Here is a 15,202-nt window from a genome sequence, read left to right on the forward strand (position 1 = left end):
TGAGTGATCCCTATGTGATGAGCAGCCTTACTTTTTAGCCACTGTTCATATTATGCTGGTTTCCAATTCTCAGCCCATCAGAAGCCTGAATGATCATCACATAAGTGGCCTATTTAACCCCGCACTAAGAAGTATGAGACCCCCTTGCCTCGTGATTCTTTCTGTTGACCATAGCTGTATGGGGGATGATGCAATAATTACACGTCCGTCTTATCGGCATTTACTTTTATTTTTCACAGGGATAGGTGACTGCAGAATACTCTCATGCTTATTTCTCAGGGGGGCAAAGGATAAAACATGCTGATCTTTACTTCTTCAGCATTGATTGGCTACAAGGGCTCTGAAGCTGGTAAGATCCAGCAATCTGGCCAGCATCAGAGCAGTGTTTACAAACGCTATTGAACAAGAGCTTGTAAGCGCTGCTCTTCTTGCCTACACACTAGATTAACGTCGCCCGAACCCACTGATATTGGCCAGATCGGCGGACAGTCTAATGTGTATTGGGGTCTCTCAGCTTCAACTGTCGAGGAAGAAAAGGATTTGGCATGTCTGATTTCGGACTGGTTATTCTTTTATTCTCCGAGAGGTAAGCCGCCACTAGAGATGTCTGGCATCGCCCCTCTCATAGATAACACAGCAGTCGAGCGCTTCTGTGTGGGAGTTGGGAGAGAGCTGTTGGCTAAACCATAATTCGACTGATACCTGTGTGTTATGGGGGCTTAAGACTTTGGTTTCGCTACTGTGGGTTTCTTATCCTGCTATTGTCTACAAATATGTAGCATGCAAGATGTCATTTTACCTGGTAACTAACAATGTAAGAAGTGTTGTTTGACCATGATAAATGCATGAACTGCGGAGGATGATTACCGGGTGTACATAATGGGTGGATGTGTGTAAAGGTCGCCTTTTCTGTTTGTTGTGTGTGTATTGCTGTGTCTTATATTTGTTCTAGCATGAAAACTGTTTGCTTAGCTCATGAAAAGTAACGCTTGTCTCATTCCTGGCTATTCTGCCTTAGATCTGTGTCATTTGGATATTTGTCTTTAGATCAGATTTCCGTGTAGCAGAATATCTGCGCATACATTGCAGGGCCTAAATCCATCCATAGATATAAGATAGTGGTTCCACTGGCCGCTATCTTTCACAACTCTCACAATGGACAGCTCCTCACTTCTTCACCTAACCACCAATGAAGAGCTCTGTCTACCGCTAGGACTGTTGGAGTATTCAGCAGCTGCAGGCTTATGCTAGGGGGACTGGAAGCAAATGACGCTGTCTTAAAGGTAATCTGACTGCAGGTTTTTGCTATTTAATCTGACAGCAGCATGATGTAGGGGCAGAGAGCCTGATTTCAGTGATGTATCCCTGTTTTCGCTGCTATAGATAGATATAGATGTAGCAGTGCTCAGAATGCTGCACTCTGTATATTTCTGCCCACACCCACTTCTGGCAGCTTCCTATGTACACTGTTCATTGTCAGCAATGGTGATCGGAATGGGTTTACACAGATTAGCATGACTGATCTGCTTGTGAGACTTTGTTCTGTATTAATAATCTTCTGCTGATAAAACACTGATTGTGTACACACAGAAAAAAAATCCCAGCCCAGTAATTGGAAGAAATCTGGGACTCAGCATCCACATCATGCTGCTCTCGGCTTGATTCCCTTTAACTCTTACAACTTATTGATATGTGTAGTTTTTCTCTGTACTGTATGTCCTCAGGTTGTGTCTCACTTCTACTCTGTAATCTCCATGTTGTTGATGATTCAGATAATAGTTGCTGAGTGTCTCATGTAAAACGGTTCATTGTGAGACAATGTCGAGGGGCTGACAATTCTGCCAAAAATTGATATTTGCAATCGGGACAATCCTGACTCTTAGGGAAACAGTCTGATCCTATTCTTACATGAAACTCTCAATTGCACGGAGCATGTTGGACTGACCGGATCGTCCGTGTAATACATGGACCGTTTTCCAGCTCTTTGCCGCTGCTCCTATGTCAAGCTCTATGCAGTTTTGCCATATACACTGGATAAATCTGATGTGTACACTGACAGTATAGACCTGGGTGTATCCAGCTCTATGCCATGCCGCTTTATACATCGTCTATTGACTCCTATTGTACAAGATGTGTATACATTTTTAACAATTTTAGTATTGAATAGTGTGGAAGACTGCACGCTTCGATAGAGAAACCAAAATGGAATGCTAATGCATACCGTCCAGGTGTACAAGAGACACTGGTATGTGTCAAACACACAGACTTTCACGAACATTTTCAGCATAAATGTTAAGTGCATTTGCCAGAAAATATAGTGTAAACACAGCCCTATAGAGACTGAGCTGTAGGGGCTGGTTATGTCTGGTAAATTAGATATTAGTGACTGGCGGACTTGGAGTAGTTCTCTCCAGACTGGAAACATACAAATTTAGGCCAAGTTCACACCATGTTTTGGGCAACACACACGTGATGTATAGTGTACTGAAATCATAGATTGCCATTCACCAGTCCAGAGAAAACGCTCTAGCCTCCATTAGGATGGACTGTACTACCATATCCCCCAGGGCTGTGGAGTCGGTATAAAATGGACCGACTCCAACTCCTAAAATATATAATAAATTGGGTACAGTAGTTCAATGCAGTTTGTGGGGAATATTTTTTCATAAAGAGTTTGGGAAAGTTAAGAAATGTCCTATAAATGTCTGTACTATTCCTGATCTAAGGGTCTAGACTTTTAGCTGAGATGAATCTGTGCTACAGTAAATGCATCACTTAAACATGAGCCGTGTATGAGGGAGTCGGAGTCATGGAAATTGAAGGGTTGGAGGTTTGGCTTACCAACTCCACAGCCCTGGTATCCCCCCCCCCCCCCCCTTCTTTTTTTTTTTTTTAAGTGACTAATGTGTGCCACTGTATGACTATGCAATGACGTATATTGGGTAATATTCCAATATATAAACCGAAACCAATGAAAACAAAGTCTGAGAAGCAAAATTATGCCAAAATATTCTTGTTAAATGCAGATGGAAGTCACTTCACAAATAATGTGGTCTCATTGGATGTAATAACTGGTTTTATTGTGATTCACTATGTGCCTTTTAAAAGATTTGTCGAGGACTCTCATATTGGCTATTACCATGTCCTGCTGCCACCAGAAATACCCTGGCCCCATTCATCAAAGCTTTTATGCTAGAATTCTGGCATAAAAAGCTTTGCAAATTTGCAATATTTTGGCTCAACTTGAGGCTGCAGTAAAAATTTTGTGAGTTTTGGCAGTCACACGCCATTTTCATCCAGTTCTGACAAAGCGGGCAGAGTCGGGCCTTGGCATGGCGACTCATCAAATTCATGCCTAGCGGCAGTGTTCCTTACGCTAGAAATCTTACTCTAGTCCACGACTGGAGCCATGCCACATATCAGGTGCATCAGATTCATTATGGGTGTTCGCCTCTTATTGAATCCGGAGTGTCTGACTCCAGCACGCCCCCTCATCAAGACCTGGGTGAATTAGGGCTACAGCATGCAGAGTCATGGCCGCTCCGCACAGAACAGATGCTGCCCTGTGTACAGATCTATGGGGTTTTTCTGCCATATACCATGTACTTCCAGCTACCATGTGACCTGGTAACAGCTGATCAGTGATGGTGTTGGACCCCCCCAAGCCCAACCTGTTATAGGATGGGATCCTAAGTATGGGTCATCAATATCAAAGTACTGGACAACCCTTTTTAGTGATTTGAATGTGTTGTATTCAGAGGTAAATCTTAGAAATCAATGAATGTTGCAAATTAATATTGTACGTTGGTTTGCCTATGGTAGCATAGAGGATTACCCAATGTTTGGGCTCAGAAATTCATCAGAAGACAAAGTCCAAGAATACGGTAGAAAACAGCCTCAGTCATTGATTAACTTTAAGACTGAGGTTTCCGTACCAGTCTCCCAAGATTAAGATTATCCGTCTGTGTTTGTACACTGCTGTGCATTGTATGACCGGTGACATTACTGTACCCTGGCACAGGTATATTAATCTGGAGCCAATGATCAGGGCTTTTTGCTTCTACATAACAATGTCTGTAATAATTTGAAATGTTTTCCAAGATAAAAGGGGGAAAAAAATCCTTTTCCATTCATGAAAACTTTCAAATTGCCATTTCTATCCTCTACATGAAAGAATCTCGTAGGAATACTGCTGACGTCTGCTGTACTTACGGAGAGCTGTTGTAGCTGGCACTTAGCTATAGGGTTTGCAGTATGGGGCAGGGAGCCGTCTGCTCTTGATATTTTATTCCCAGCGTCCACTGCTGGTTTTCTCGTTGTTTAGTATACAGAATCTGTGGAAGACATGGGTTAGGGCCCCTTTGCAGAATAGGTGAAAATTGGCTAAACTCTGCCATTTTGAGTGGGCCTGCCATCCATCTGATATGTATGTAGTCATCACAGAGCTCCCCAGGCCAATGATGTCGGAGGGAAAGAAGTTTTGGGCAGCTGGAAATTGAATGCCCGATTCTTTAGTTTTCCATTGGGGTATTGGTTTTCTCTTTCTCCATTGAAAACACATGAATTCTTGGCTAGGCCAGGTTGACATTAGTTTCGGGGAGCTGTAGGAAACGATTGTCAGCTAAACATTCGTTAACAGATAAATATCTCCTGTATGTAGGGCTGTGGAGTCGGTATCAAATGGACCCACTCAGACTCTTAAGATATATAATAAATTGGGTACAGTAGTTCAATGACGGATGTGCTGTAAATGTTTTCATAAGAATTTGGGAAAGTTCTGAAATATCCTATAAATGTTTCTTCTGTTTCTGATCTAAGAATCTAGACTTTTAGTGGAGATGAATCTGTGCAGCACTTTATGTACATGCTGAGTAGTGAGGAGTCAGGGAAATGTCTGAGTCGGAGGTTTGGCTTAACGACTCCACAGCCCTGCCTGTATGGCCAGATTTACGGTGACGTCTGTAATGTTAGAGATGAATTTGGCAGATGCAATGGGGAAAATAAGTATTTGATACACTGCTGTTTTCCAACCTACAAAGAATAGAGGTCTGTAATTTTTGTCATAGGTACACTTCAACTGTGGGAGACAGAATCTAAAAAAAAAAACAAAAAAAACAGAAAATCACATTGTATGATAGTTACATAATTAATTAGCATTTTATTACATGAAATAAGTATTTGATACAATAGAAAAACAGAACTTTAATATTTGGTACAGAATCCTTTGCAATTATAGAGGTGAGACGTCTCCCCAACAAATGACAGACCTCTCCATTCTTTGTAGGTGGGAAGACTTGCAAAATCGGCCGTGTATCAAATACTTATTTTCCCCACTGTATCTACGGTACACCCCCCCATCTTCTCCTGTATAGATGATGTATCGTGGCACTGGCTTACCTAATACATAAAATCCTTGTTATGTCTTTATACAAAGGACAGCATATTTTTTCCCCAGTTGTAATAATAAAGTAAATAGTGAAAGCTATTACCTCGCCGCTGCCAATATTTGTTTTGGCCCTTTCTACTGCACAATGTTCCATCAGTTGCTCTGTCATAGTGGGGAGATGTGGCCTCACCTCATTTATGCCTCAAATTAAATGTTTGCAGTCACAGCTCTGCCCAAGCTAATGTTGGCAGAACATGTAAACTTTATTTAGGCTCAGAATAAGTTCTCTGTGCCGATAATCTAATAGTGATAAGATAGTGTTTTGTTTTTTCTTTTGTTTTCTCCCCCTTTTCCCCCACGTCACCATTGATTTCTGTGTGGTTTATGTCGTTCATTAATGCCAGATTTGCTGATGATATTATTTGACATGAATAGTTTGCCCACACACAGATGGACGTGTCCTGATATTACAACGTTTTGTTAGCCATCGGTCACAATTGTCCATTATGTGGAGGCTACAAAGGGAATCTGTGTAGAAGAACAGCATCTCTCTGGGGATCTGAGGAGCATTGTTATAGGAGATTGGAGCATGAAAATATATACCGTATATAGTGCGGAGGTCTATTATTAGTATTGGTAGAAATGTGCTGATATTAGGAAATGACCAGATTCATGGAGTAAGTGTCTTGACATTATGTAAGAGAGAGGGGAACTTTGGTGATCTTTTGGCTTTCTGATTGATACCTCTAATACATGAGACTACTCATCCCCTGATGGAATAAAAGGAACATAAATGAAACATCCGTATGCATATCTGATGGAACACGGACAGAACACGGACGGAACACAGACCAGAGCAAGTCCAGGTCTAGTTCATATGGATGTTTTTACAGACTGATGGCCTGCGTGTAAGAAATCGCAGCATGAACTACTTTGATCAGACTCTCCCATTATAAGTCAATGGTTGTGATCTGTTTTTCACAGGCACAAATTACTGTCTGTCATGTGTTTTCTTTTTTTTACGGATCCACTGCAATTATTAAAATAGGAAACTGTATTGGGCCTTTTAATATTTTCTAATTTAATGTAAAAAACAGACATATGGATGATAATACATATGCCATCAATCTGCTTTTTTTTTTCTGGAGGAAAAATTTACACTTTTGCATTAGAAAAGGGCCCATTGCTAAGTGGCAAGGCACTTGCGCACATAGGAAACCGTATACACTGGGATAGGCTCACAACCTATATTTTCCTGTTTACCCCCATTCACTGGACTGAGGACCACACTGTATTTTTGTGCCTAACAGCACAGGAAAGCTCTGCATGTTCCTTACAGACGGCCATCACAAAATGTCCCTTTGGTGAAGAGATGTGGTGACATCCACCCTGACACTGGCCACTGACTATAAATGCTGCTTGTGTTCTGTGCACCACAAGGCCATTCTGTGTTGCTGATCTCATCAGAGCAATCCTTTTTTTTTTTTTTTTTTTTTTTTTTTTTTTTTTTTTTTTTTTTTTACCCTTTTGTTGATTTGGGCATTTTACTCTGATAGATTTATTAATTTTTATTCTTAAGCAATTTTCACACGTTCCATTTTTTTATGCAAATTTTTACTTGCATTTTACAGTATCAGCAAAGTCTGAGATTTCAGAAGTCTCATGCACACAGCTTGTGTGGTTTTTTTTTTTGTTTTTTTTCAGTATTTTGTGCAAAACCTTGGGTTTTGCCAAATACAGCATGTCACTTCTTTCAGTGTTTTTTTTTTTTTCACCCATTGAAAGCAATGGGTAGTGGAAAAAACACCGAAAAAACGCAGGTATCCGGTTTTGGTGCCAAAACCCGAGGAAGTTGAATTAGGTTTTTTTTTTTTTGTCACTAAACTTTATCAGCATGAACATTGACAAAACCGCACCAAAAACGCTGCAAAAAATCAGGAAAAACTTCCTAACTTCACTACCAAGAGAAGGTTTTTGCTGCAGAAAAAAACACAGCAAGAGTGCAACGTGTGGACATAGCCTGATTTTGTATTCCTTAATACTGGCCTCCTTTACTTGCAGCGACACCTCTTTGGACTGGCCATGCACATTCGATAACTTTTGGCTATCAGTTCTCTCCTGACTCCCTGATACAAGTCCCTTATTCATAGTCGTGATCAGCCCCCGAGCCTTCATCAGCCTTCAGCAGGGAAAGCAGCTCATCTCCCAGAGAACAAAAAGGGTCAGGTGTATGAATTCACCCTGCTCTGTACAGAATGTGAAGTCACCATACACATTAGGTGGTCGGGGGACTTAAGGTTGATCAGCTACTAATTGTAAATTGGACCCGACTCCAAACCATTTGCCATGAAATAACAGATCATGTCGGACCAGGAAAAACCTTATCGGGCAATTGGCCAATTACGTTTAAGACTATGAAAATTGAGAGACGATGTTAAAAATAGCCAAAAATTGCTATGTTGTAGATCAGTATTTTTGAGAAGCCCCTTAGAGCACTTCACCTCAATCACATTTTGTCAGCTTTGTTTCATACCCATTGTGGTGAGGTAAGGAGGGAAAAATATTCAGGACGCTCTGTACATAATATACTTGTACACTCAGCAGGGTCATCTCATTTTGTAGTGTTTTCTGGGTATTGCTTTTTCTAAAGTTGCAAATTACATTGTGAACGCTGCTTACATTGGGATATAAATGCTGGCATCACAGAAGGTCTCATTCTGTCTCATCAAGCGTCTACATCTGGCTTCCAGCCCGGCCGCCTAGTGTTATCACATCCAAATCCATTTACCGCTTGACATATTTCTCACTGAACTGTGCGCACAATTATTAGGCAATTTGTATTTTTGATTTTTAATCTTATTATTGAACATCTACCGGGCTGTCGTCAATCCAAAAGGTTAATAAACCTGAATACTTAGACAAAACCTCACTTTTACTTTCCTTTCTTAAAATATCTATGTGCAGAATTATTGGGTGACTAAATGAGAAACATACATTTTCCCATCTCAATTGTTTGTTTTTATCTGTCACAGCCAGAATTTGGCCATGTGCACATGTTCAGTATTGGGTCAGTATTTTTCCTAAGTATATGTAAGTCAAAATCTGAAGAGGAACAATCAGAGGAAAAGTATAATAGAAACACGTCACCACTTCTGGATTTTTTACCCACTCCTGATTTTAGCTTACTGAGCAAATACTGAACGTGTGCATATGGCCTAATAACCAAACAACTCAAATTGTACAAAAATAAATTTCTGATATAAAAAAAAAATCAGTGACCAATATAGCTGTTCTTCTTTTCATTAAGTCATAACCCTTCCATCCATGGAGTTTCAATTTCTTAATCTGTTGACGATCAACTTTTTGGGCAACACCAACCACAGCCCCCAGACACTGATCAGAAAGGTGACTGTTCTCCTTCACCTTAAATCTCCAGTTTTAAGAAGGGCCCACAAGTTTTCAATAGGTATTAGGTTATCTGAGGAAGGGGCCATGTCCTCATTTTCAGATTTACTGTAAGTCTTTTATTGGCAGCCGAGCAGTGGAGACGTCGATGCTGCGATGGAGTATTGTCCTGCATAAAAATCATGGTTTTCTTGAAAGACGTAGACTTTTTCCTGTACCATTGCTTGAAGAAAGTGTCTTCTTAAATCTGGCAGTGGGTTTGGTAGTTTATTTTGAGTCAATCTTCAATCCAAAAGGTCCAACTAGCTCATCTTTAATAATCCCAGCCCATAGCAGTGCCCCCCTTCACCTTACTGGCGTGTGAGTGAAGTGTAGATCTGTTCTCGTTACTGGTCCATCAAGAGACCCTCTCATCTCATCAGTCTATAAAACATTTTGATACAGGAAAAATATATATCTTTATATAGTAGTAGTTTATGTAGTAGATAGAAAAATATTTAGATTTGAGAGTCCTCAGTGGTTATGTTTTAATGGCTAAAGGAGCTGGAGTAGTTTTGCCTTGAGAAATGGGCAAAAATCTCAGTGACAAGATGTGGAAAGCTCAGAGACTTATCCAAAGCGACTTGCAGCTGTAATTGCCGCAAAAGGAGGCTCTACAAAGTACCGACTTTAGGGGGGTGAATAGTTATGCACACTGAAATTTCAGTTTTGTTCTATTTGCTTGCTTCACACAAAAAAGAAACCCAAATACTCACAGTTGTAGGTATGTTCTTTACATGAACTGATGTCAACCCTCAGAAAAAAAGGTGAAATTCCAGGATGTGAGGTAGCAAAACACAAAAAATGGCAAGGGGTGAATACTTTTTGCAAGTCACTGTACATATAAAGTATAGAACAGTGGCCCTAAGATAAATAGTAAATACTATTGTGTTCTCTGCCCTCTGCAGGTGGGATGCAGGATTACAATTATGTATGGGGAAATTGCCTGGAAGTCACATTTGAACTGTCCTGCTGCAAGTACCCGCCAGCTTCTGATCTGGTTCAAGAATGGGACAATAACAGAGAATCTCTCCTCAAGTTCATGGAAATGGTAAGTTCACACTTTTACTTATTTTAATGTATTTTCCTTTACTCTACAAAATATATCTGTGTCTACGTCTTGATTTTGGTTACAGCCCATCTTCTTATTAGTGGTTATGAAATGCTAAGATTTTATTGTTTGCCTGACTTGTCTTTTAAAGACCCTGGATTTCTTTCTTCACAAATATGCTGCGATGACTTATTCATTGTAATCAATCCCCCCAACCTACCTTTCCAACTAAAAAAATATTTCCAATTTATTTACACTTGAAGATCTAACATGCATCTTTTAGAACCTCCTTGCAGAGTCATCAGCTGCAGGAGTCAGGAGCTGGCTGTCAGACACCGCCAGAACCCCCAGATAGTAATAAACCATCTCTGCCTTCTATCTCTGCATTAATGATTGCTGTATACATTGTTCTGAATGAGCGCTTTGTATACAATATAGGAAGCATTGACACCTGGTGATCGCCTGGTGCTGAGAGAGATGCACAGGAGTTGTTGGATTTTAGTGCAGTTAGGGTAAATTTGTCCTTTTACTGGGGCGAATATGCCAGCTGCAGGTACAGAAGACATTGGCAATAAAAAAAATGTATTTAAATATTAAAATATCCCCAAAGCTCTTATACATCATGGTGGTGGCACTGAGAAAAGAGGGGGGGGGGATATAAAATATATATATATATATATTTGTGTGTGTGTGTGTGTGTATATACACTGCTCAAAAAAATAAAGGGAACACTTAAACAGAATAGAACTCCAAGTAAATCAAACATCTGTGAAATCAAACTGTCCACTTAGGAAGCAACACTGATTGACAATCAATTTCACATGCTGTTGTGCAAATGGAAAGAAATTATTGGCAATTATCAAGACACCCTCAATAAAGGAGTAGTTCTGCAGGTGGGGACCACAGACCACATCTCAGTACCAATGCTTTCTGGCTGATGTTTTGGTCACTTTTGAATGTTGGTTGTGCTTTCACACTCGTGGTAGCATGAGACGGACTCTACAACCCACAGAAGTTGCTCAGGTAGTGCAGCTCATTCAGGATGGCACATCAATGCGAGCTGTGGCAAGAAGGTTTGCTGTGTCTGTCAGCGTATTGTCCAGAGGCTGGAGGTGCTACCAGGAGACAGGCCAGTACACCAGGAGACGTGGAGGGGGCCGTAGGAGGGCAACAACCCAACAGCAGGACCGTTACCTCTGCCTTTGTGCAAGGAGGAACAGGAGCAGCACTACCAGAGCCCTGCAAAGTGACCTCCAGCAGGCCACAAATGTGCATGTGTCTGCACAAACGGTTAGAAACCGACTCCATGATCATGGTATGAGGGCCCGATGTCAACAGATGGAGGTTGTGCTCACAGCCCAACACCGTGCAGGACTCTTGGCATTTGCCACAGAACACCAGAATTGGCAAAGTCGCCACTGGCACCCTGTGCTCTTCATAGATGAAAGCAAGTTCACACTGAGCACGTGACAGACGTGACCGAGTCTGGAGATGCGGTGGAGAGCGACCTGCTGCCTGCAACATCCTTCAGCATGACAGGTCTGGCAGTGGGTCAGTAATGGTGTGGAGTGGCATTTTCTTTGGAGGGCCGCACAGCCCTCCATGTGCTCGCCAGAGGTAGCCTAACTGCCATTAGGTACCGAGATGAGATCCTCAGACCCCTTGTGAGACCATATGCTGGTGCGGTTGGCCCTGGGTTCCTCCTAATGCTGGACAATGCCAGACCTCATGTGGCTGGAGTGTGTCAGCAGTTCCTGCAAGATGAAGGCATTGAAGCTATGGACTCGCCCACCCGTTCCCTAGACCTGAATCTGATTGAGCACATCTGGGACATCATGTCTCGCTCCATCCACCAACGTCACGTTGCACCACAGACTGTCCAGGAATTGGCGGATGCTTTAGTCCAGGTCTGGGAGGAGATCCCACAGGAGACCATCCGGAACCTCATCAGGAGCATGCCCAGGCGTTGTAGGGAGGTCATACAGGCACGTGGAGGCCACACACAATACTGAGACTCATTTTGACTTGTTTTAAGGACATTACATCAAAGTTGGATCAGCCTGTAGTGTGTTTTTCCACTTTAATTTTGGGGGTGACTCCAAATCCAGGCCTCCATTGGTTAATAAATTTGATTTCCATTGATGATTTTTGTGTGATTTTGTTGTCAGCATATAATATACTTCTCAATACGCCTTCCACGACAGCATTGGAGGATGTTGTCCACGCCCTATTGGGGGACAGGAACATAGAGAGTTTAAAAGCCCCTCCCCACCGTCCATACCCATTGTTTTCCTGTCCCCCTTGGGACATGGAGAGATTCTGCAATGCTGTTGTGCCGGCAGGGCAGCGCTGTGTTTATCATACTTGCTGGGCAGTGGTCAGTCGGGGTGCTCCCTCCTCCCTCCATGCTGCTCCCATTGGGACCATCCTGGCTTCCTGTGCCCCACAGAGGGTAAAGCCAGCTCAGGGGCATCGTTCATGCTGGAGGCCGTTCCAGCTCTCCGGCATCTCCTCTTTCCTGACAGCCTGGGGGCGCGCGCACGCACCGGAAGTGACGTCGCTGCGGGCCCTGCCGCTTCCGGCCTGTGCGTTCCTCGCTGAGACGTGTGGGGTGGAGCGCTCGGAGCCAACAGGCGGTTTGGGCGCACGCGCACCGGAGGTGACGTCACCGCGGGTCCTATCGCTTCCCTTCTGTGCGTTCCACGCTGGGACGCGGAATGTTTGACCACTTCCATACCGTCAAGGCCCATATCAACCTCGGATTGGCCCTTAAGTGACCGGAAAGGGGAGGGAACAGAGGTCTCTCGCTGGAAGGCATGTGTTTTTCTTGTTTTTTTTTTAAACCCGCCTGAAGACTCCAAAAGGTAAGGCTATTCCCACCATGGAAGGTGACAGATCCAGTATCCCTGCATCTGCTGAGCCCAGCACGCCCTCGGCTACAGTGAGTAGTACCTGGGTGGTCACTATGGGGTTATCTCGGCCTCTTTTTCTAGATGACACTAGATCTCCCCTCCTTCTAGTTACATGGGTTCCCTTCTCTCTTCTCTTCCCCTTTCTTAGGAAGACAAGGCCCCCGCTTCTAAGAAAGATAAAGACCAGCCCCGTAGATGTGCCATTTGTGCTAAAAAACTGTCCTCATCCTATAAGAGGTTGTGCCAGCCCTGTACAGATAAAATAAGAAAACCCCTCACTGATCGAGGGAGCTCAGATCACTTGTTAGACAGAAGGTCCAAGCTTCTTTTGCTGCCCTGCCTGTCTACTCCTCCTCCAGGTCCTCTCCCCCTAAGAAGAGAAAGATTCAAGAGTTAGATTCAGATGTGGTCTCTATGGACGCCAGTAGCTCAGCCTCTTATGATTTTGAGGAAATGGCATCCGTAGGGCCTGCCAAAAAAGTAGAAACTGGAAGATATTATTTTTCCTCGGACAACGTAGAGGAATTACTGGACGCAGTTAGAGGTACTATGGGGCTGGAGAAGGTTGAGGTTCCCAGTTCTGTTCAGGATGAGATTTTTAGGGGCCTTAGATCAATAAAGCCGACTGGTTTTCCAGTCCATGAAGTAATTAGAGATCTCATCCGACAGGAATGGTAAAACTTGGAAAATCGTCTCACAACCCCTTCGGAATTAAAACATAGATTTCTACTAGAGGGTGAAGGATTTGAGTGGGAAGTCCCTAAGGTGGACATCCAGGTGGCTAGGGTAGTGAGGAAAACCTCACTTCCCTTTGAGGACTCATCCCAATTGAAGGATCCATTGGACCGAAAAATGGAAAGCGTCCTTAAATCATGGGAAACCTCCTCTGCCTCTCTCAGTCAATATTTCCTCGACTTTTGTGTAGCCAGATCCCTCTTCAAATGGCTGACCCAATTAGAGGAACATCTGTCTCAGGGCACGTCCAGGGCAGACCTGCTAAACTCCATCCCTCTCCTTCAAAAAGCCACAGGTTTCTTAGCTGACGCCTCGGCTGAGTCAGTCCGGATCGCGGCCAGAGCAGCTGTCCTATCCAATAATGCTCGTCATGCACTATGGCTCAAAACATGGAGTGGGGATGTCACCTCTAAAGTTAAGCTCTGTTCCATTCCATTCCAAGGAAAATATGTATTTGGCCCAGCCCTGGATGAAATCCTGGAAAAGTCCTCGGAAAGAAAGAAAACCCTTCCCAAACAGAAACAGGCTAATAAACGTTCCTTTCAGCCTTCCCAGAGTCACCCCTCACAGTATAGAGGAAAGGGAAAATCTGGGCGCTGGAGCTATCCTAAGGGCGGCAAGGGCCGCAACATCCTTGTACCCCAGCAACAACACCAGCAGCAGGAGAAGCAATGACTTGGTCCGTGTGGGGGGCGTCTCTCGAATTTCTTTCCCCAGTGGCGGGCAATATCTTACTGCCAGTGGATCCTCAATACCATCGAGGAGGGTCTTCTATTGGAATTCGAGAGTCACCCCCCACAGATCCTAAGGGTCACGTCCCTTCCTTCTCGGGGGGCTCAGGAACTCCTATCGGTTGGTCTAAAAAACCTTCTGAATTCGGGAGTAGTGTCTCTGGTCCCCCCTTGGCCGGGAGGGGACGGGGTACTACTCAAAAATATTCCTAATACGGAAACCATCAGGGACCCCACGCATCATAATCAACCTGAAGTCCCTAAACCATCACATCAAATACAGACTATTCAAGATGGAGTCTATAAAATCAACTATTCCCCTAATAGGGAAAGACTTCGTCATGGCGACCATAGACTTAAAAGATGTATACTACCATGTGCCGATTCATCCATCCCACAGGAAGTTCCTGCAATTTGCAGTCCTCAGGGACAACATAACAGAACACTACCAGTACAATATACTGCCCTTCGGCATCTCTTCAGCACCCCGGGTGTTTACGAAGATTATGGCAGAAGTCATTGCACTCATCCAAAAACAGGGCGTATGCATAATTCCATACTTGAACGACATGTTGGTTGTCGCTCCTTCAGTGGTGACTCTCAATCTTCACGTCTCTATAATCTTAAAAGCCCTTCGCTCATTAGGTTGGGTTCCAAACCTAAAAAAGTCAGAACTCCTCCCTTCATCAAGGAGGAAATTCCTTGGTGTCTTGCTGGACTCCAACAAACAAATGTCCTTTCTACCATTGGAGCATCAAACAGCTCTCAGATCCAAAATCTCAAATTTCAGGCACCAGGAGAATCCGACGTTGAGAGCGACAATGTCTGTATTGGGGTCTATGACAGCCTGTATCCAGTCGGTGTTGTGGGCCCAGGCCCACTCAAGGCTCCTCCAGGATCATATCCTAAGATCCTGGAACAGACAAAGGGACTCGCTAAACAA

General features: G+C 43.3%; 1 protein-coding gene across 1 annotated transcript in view; it reads left to right on the forward strand.

Moving 5' to 3' along the window:
* Positions 1-15,202, forward strand: part of CPD (carboxypeptidase D) — a 78,656-nt gene that overhangs the window by 13,183 nt on the left and 50,271 nt on the right. Inside the window, exon 3 of the mRNA XM_073667975.1 lies at positions 9,739-9,881. Coding sequence (XP_073524076.1) covers positions 9,739-9,881 — 143 coding nt within the window. The remainder of the gene's footprint in view (positions 1-9,738; positions 9,882-15,202) is intronic.

Source organism: Phyllobates terribilis, unplaced genomic scaffold (assembly GCF_046119375.1).
Source record: "Phyllobates terribilis strain yellow unplaced genomic scaffold, ASM4611937v1 Scaffold_2__4_contigs__length_985480577, whole genome shotgun sequence".
NCBI classification, from domain to species: domain Eukaryota; kingdom Metazoa; phylum Chordata; class Amphibia; order Anura; family Dendrobatidae; genus Phyllobates; species Phyllobates terribilis.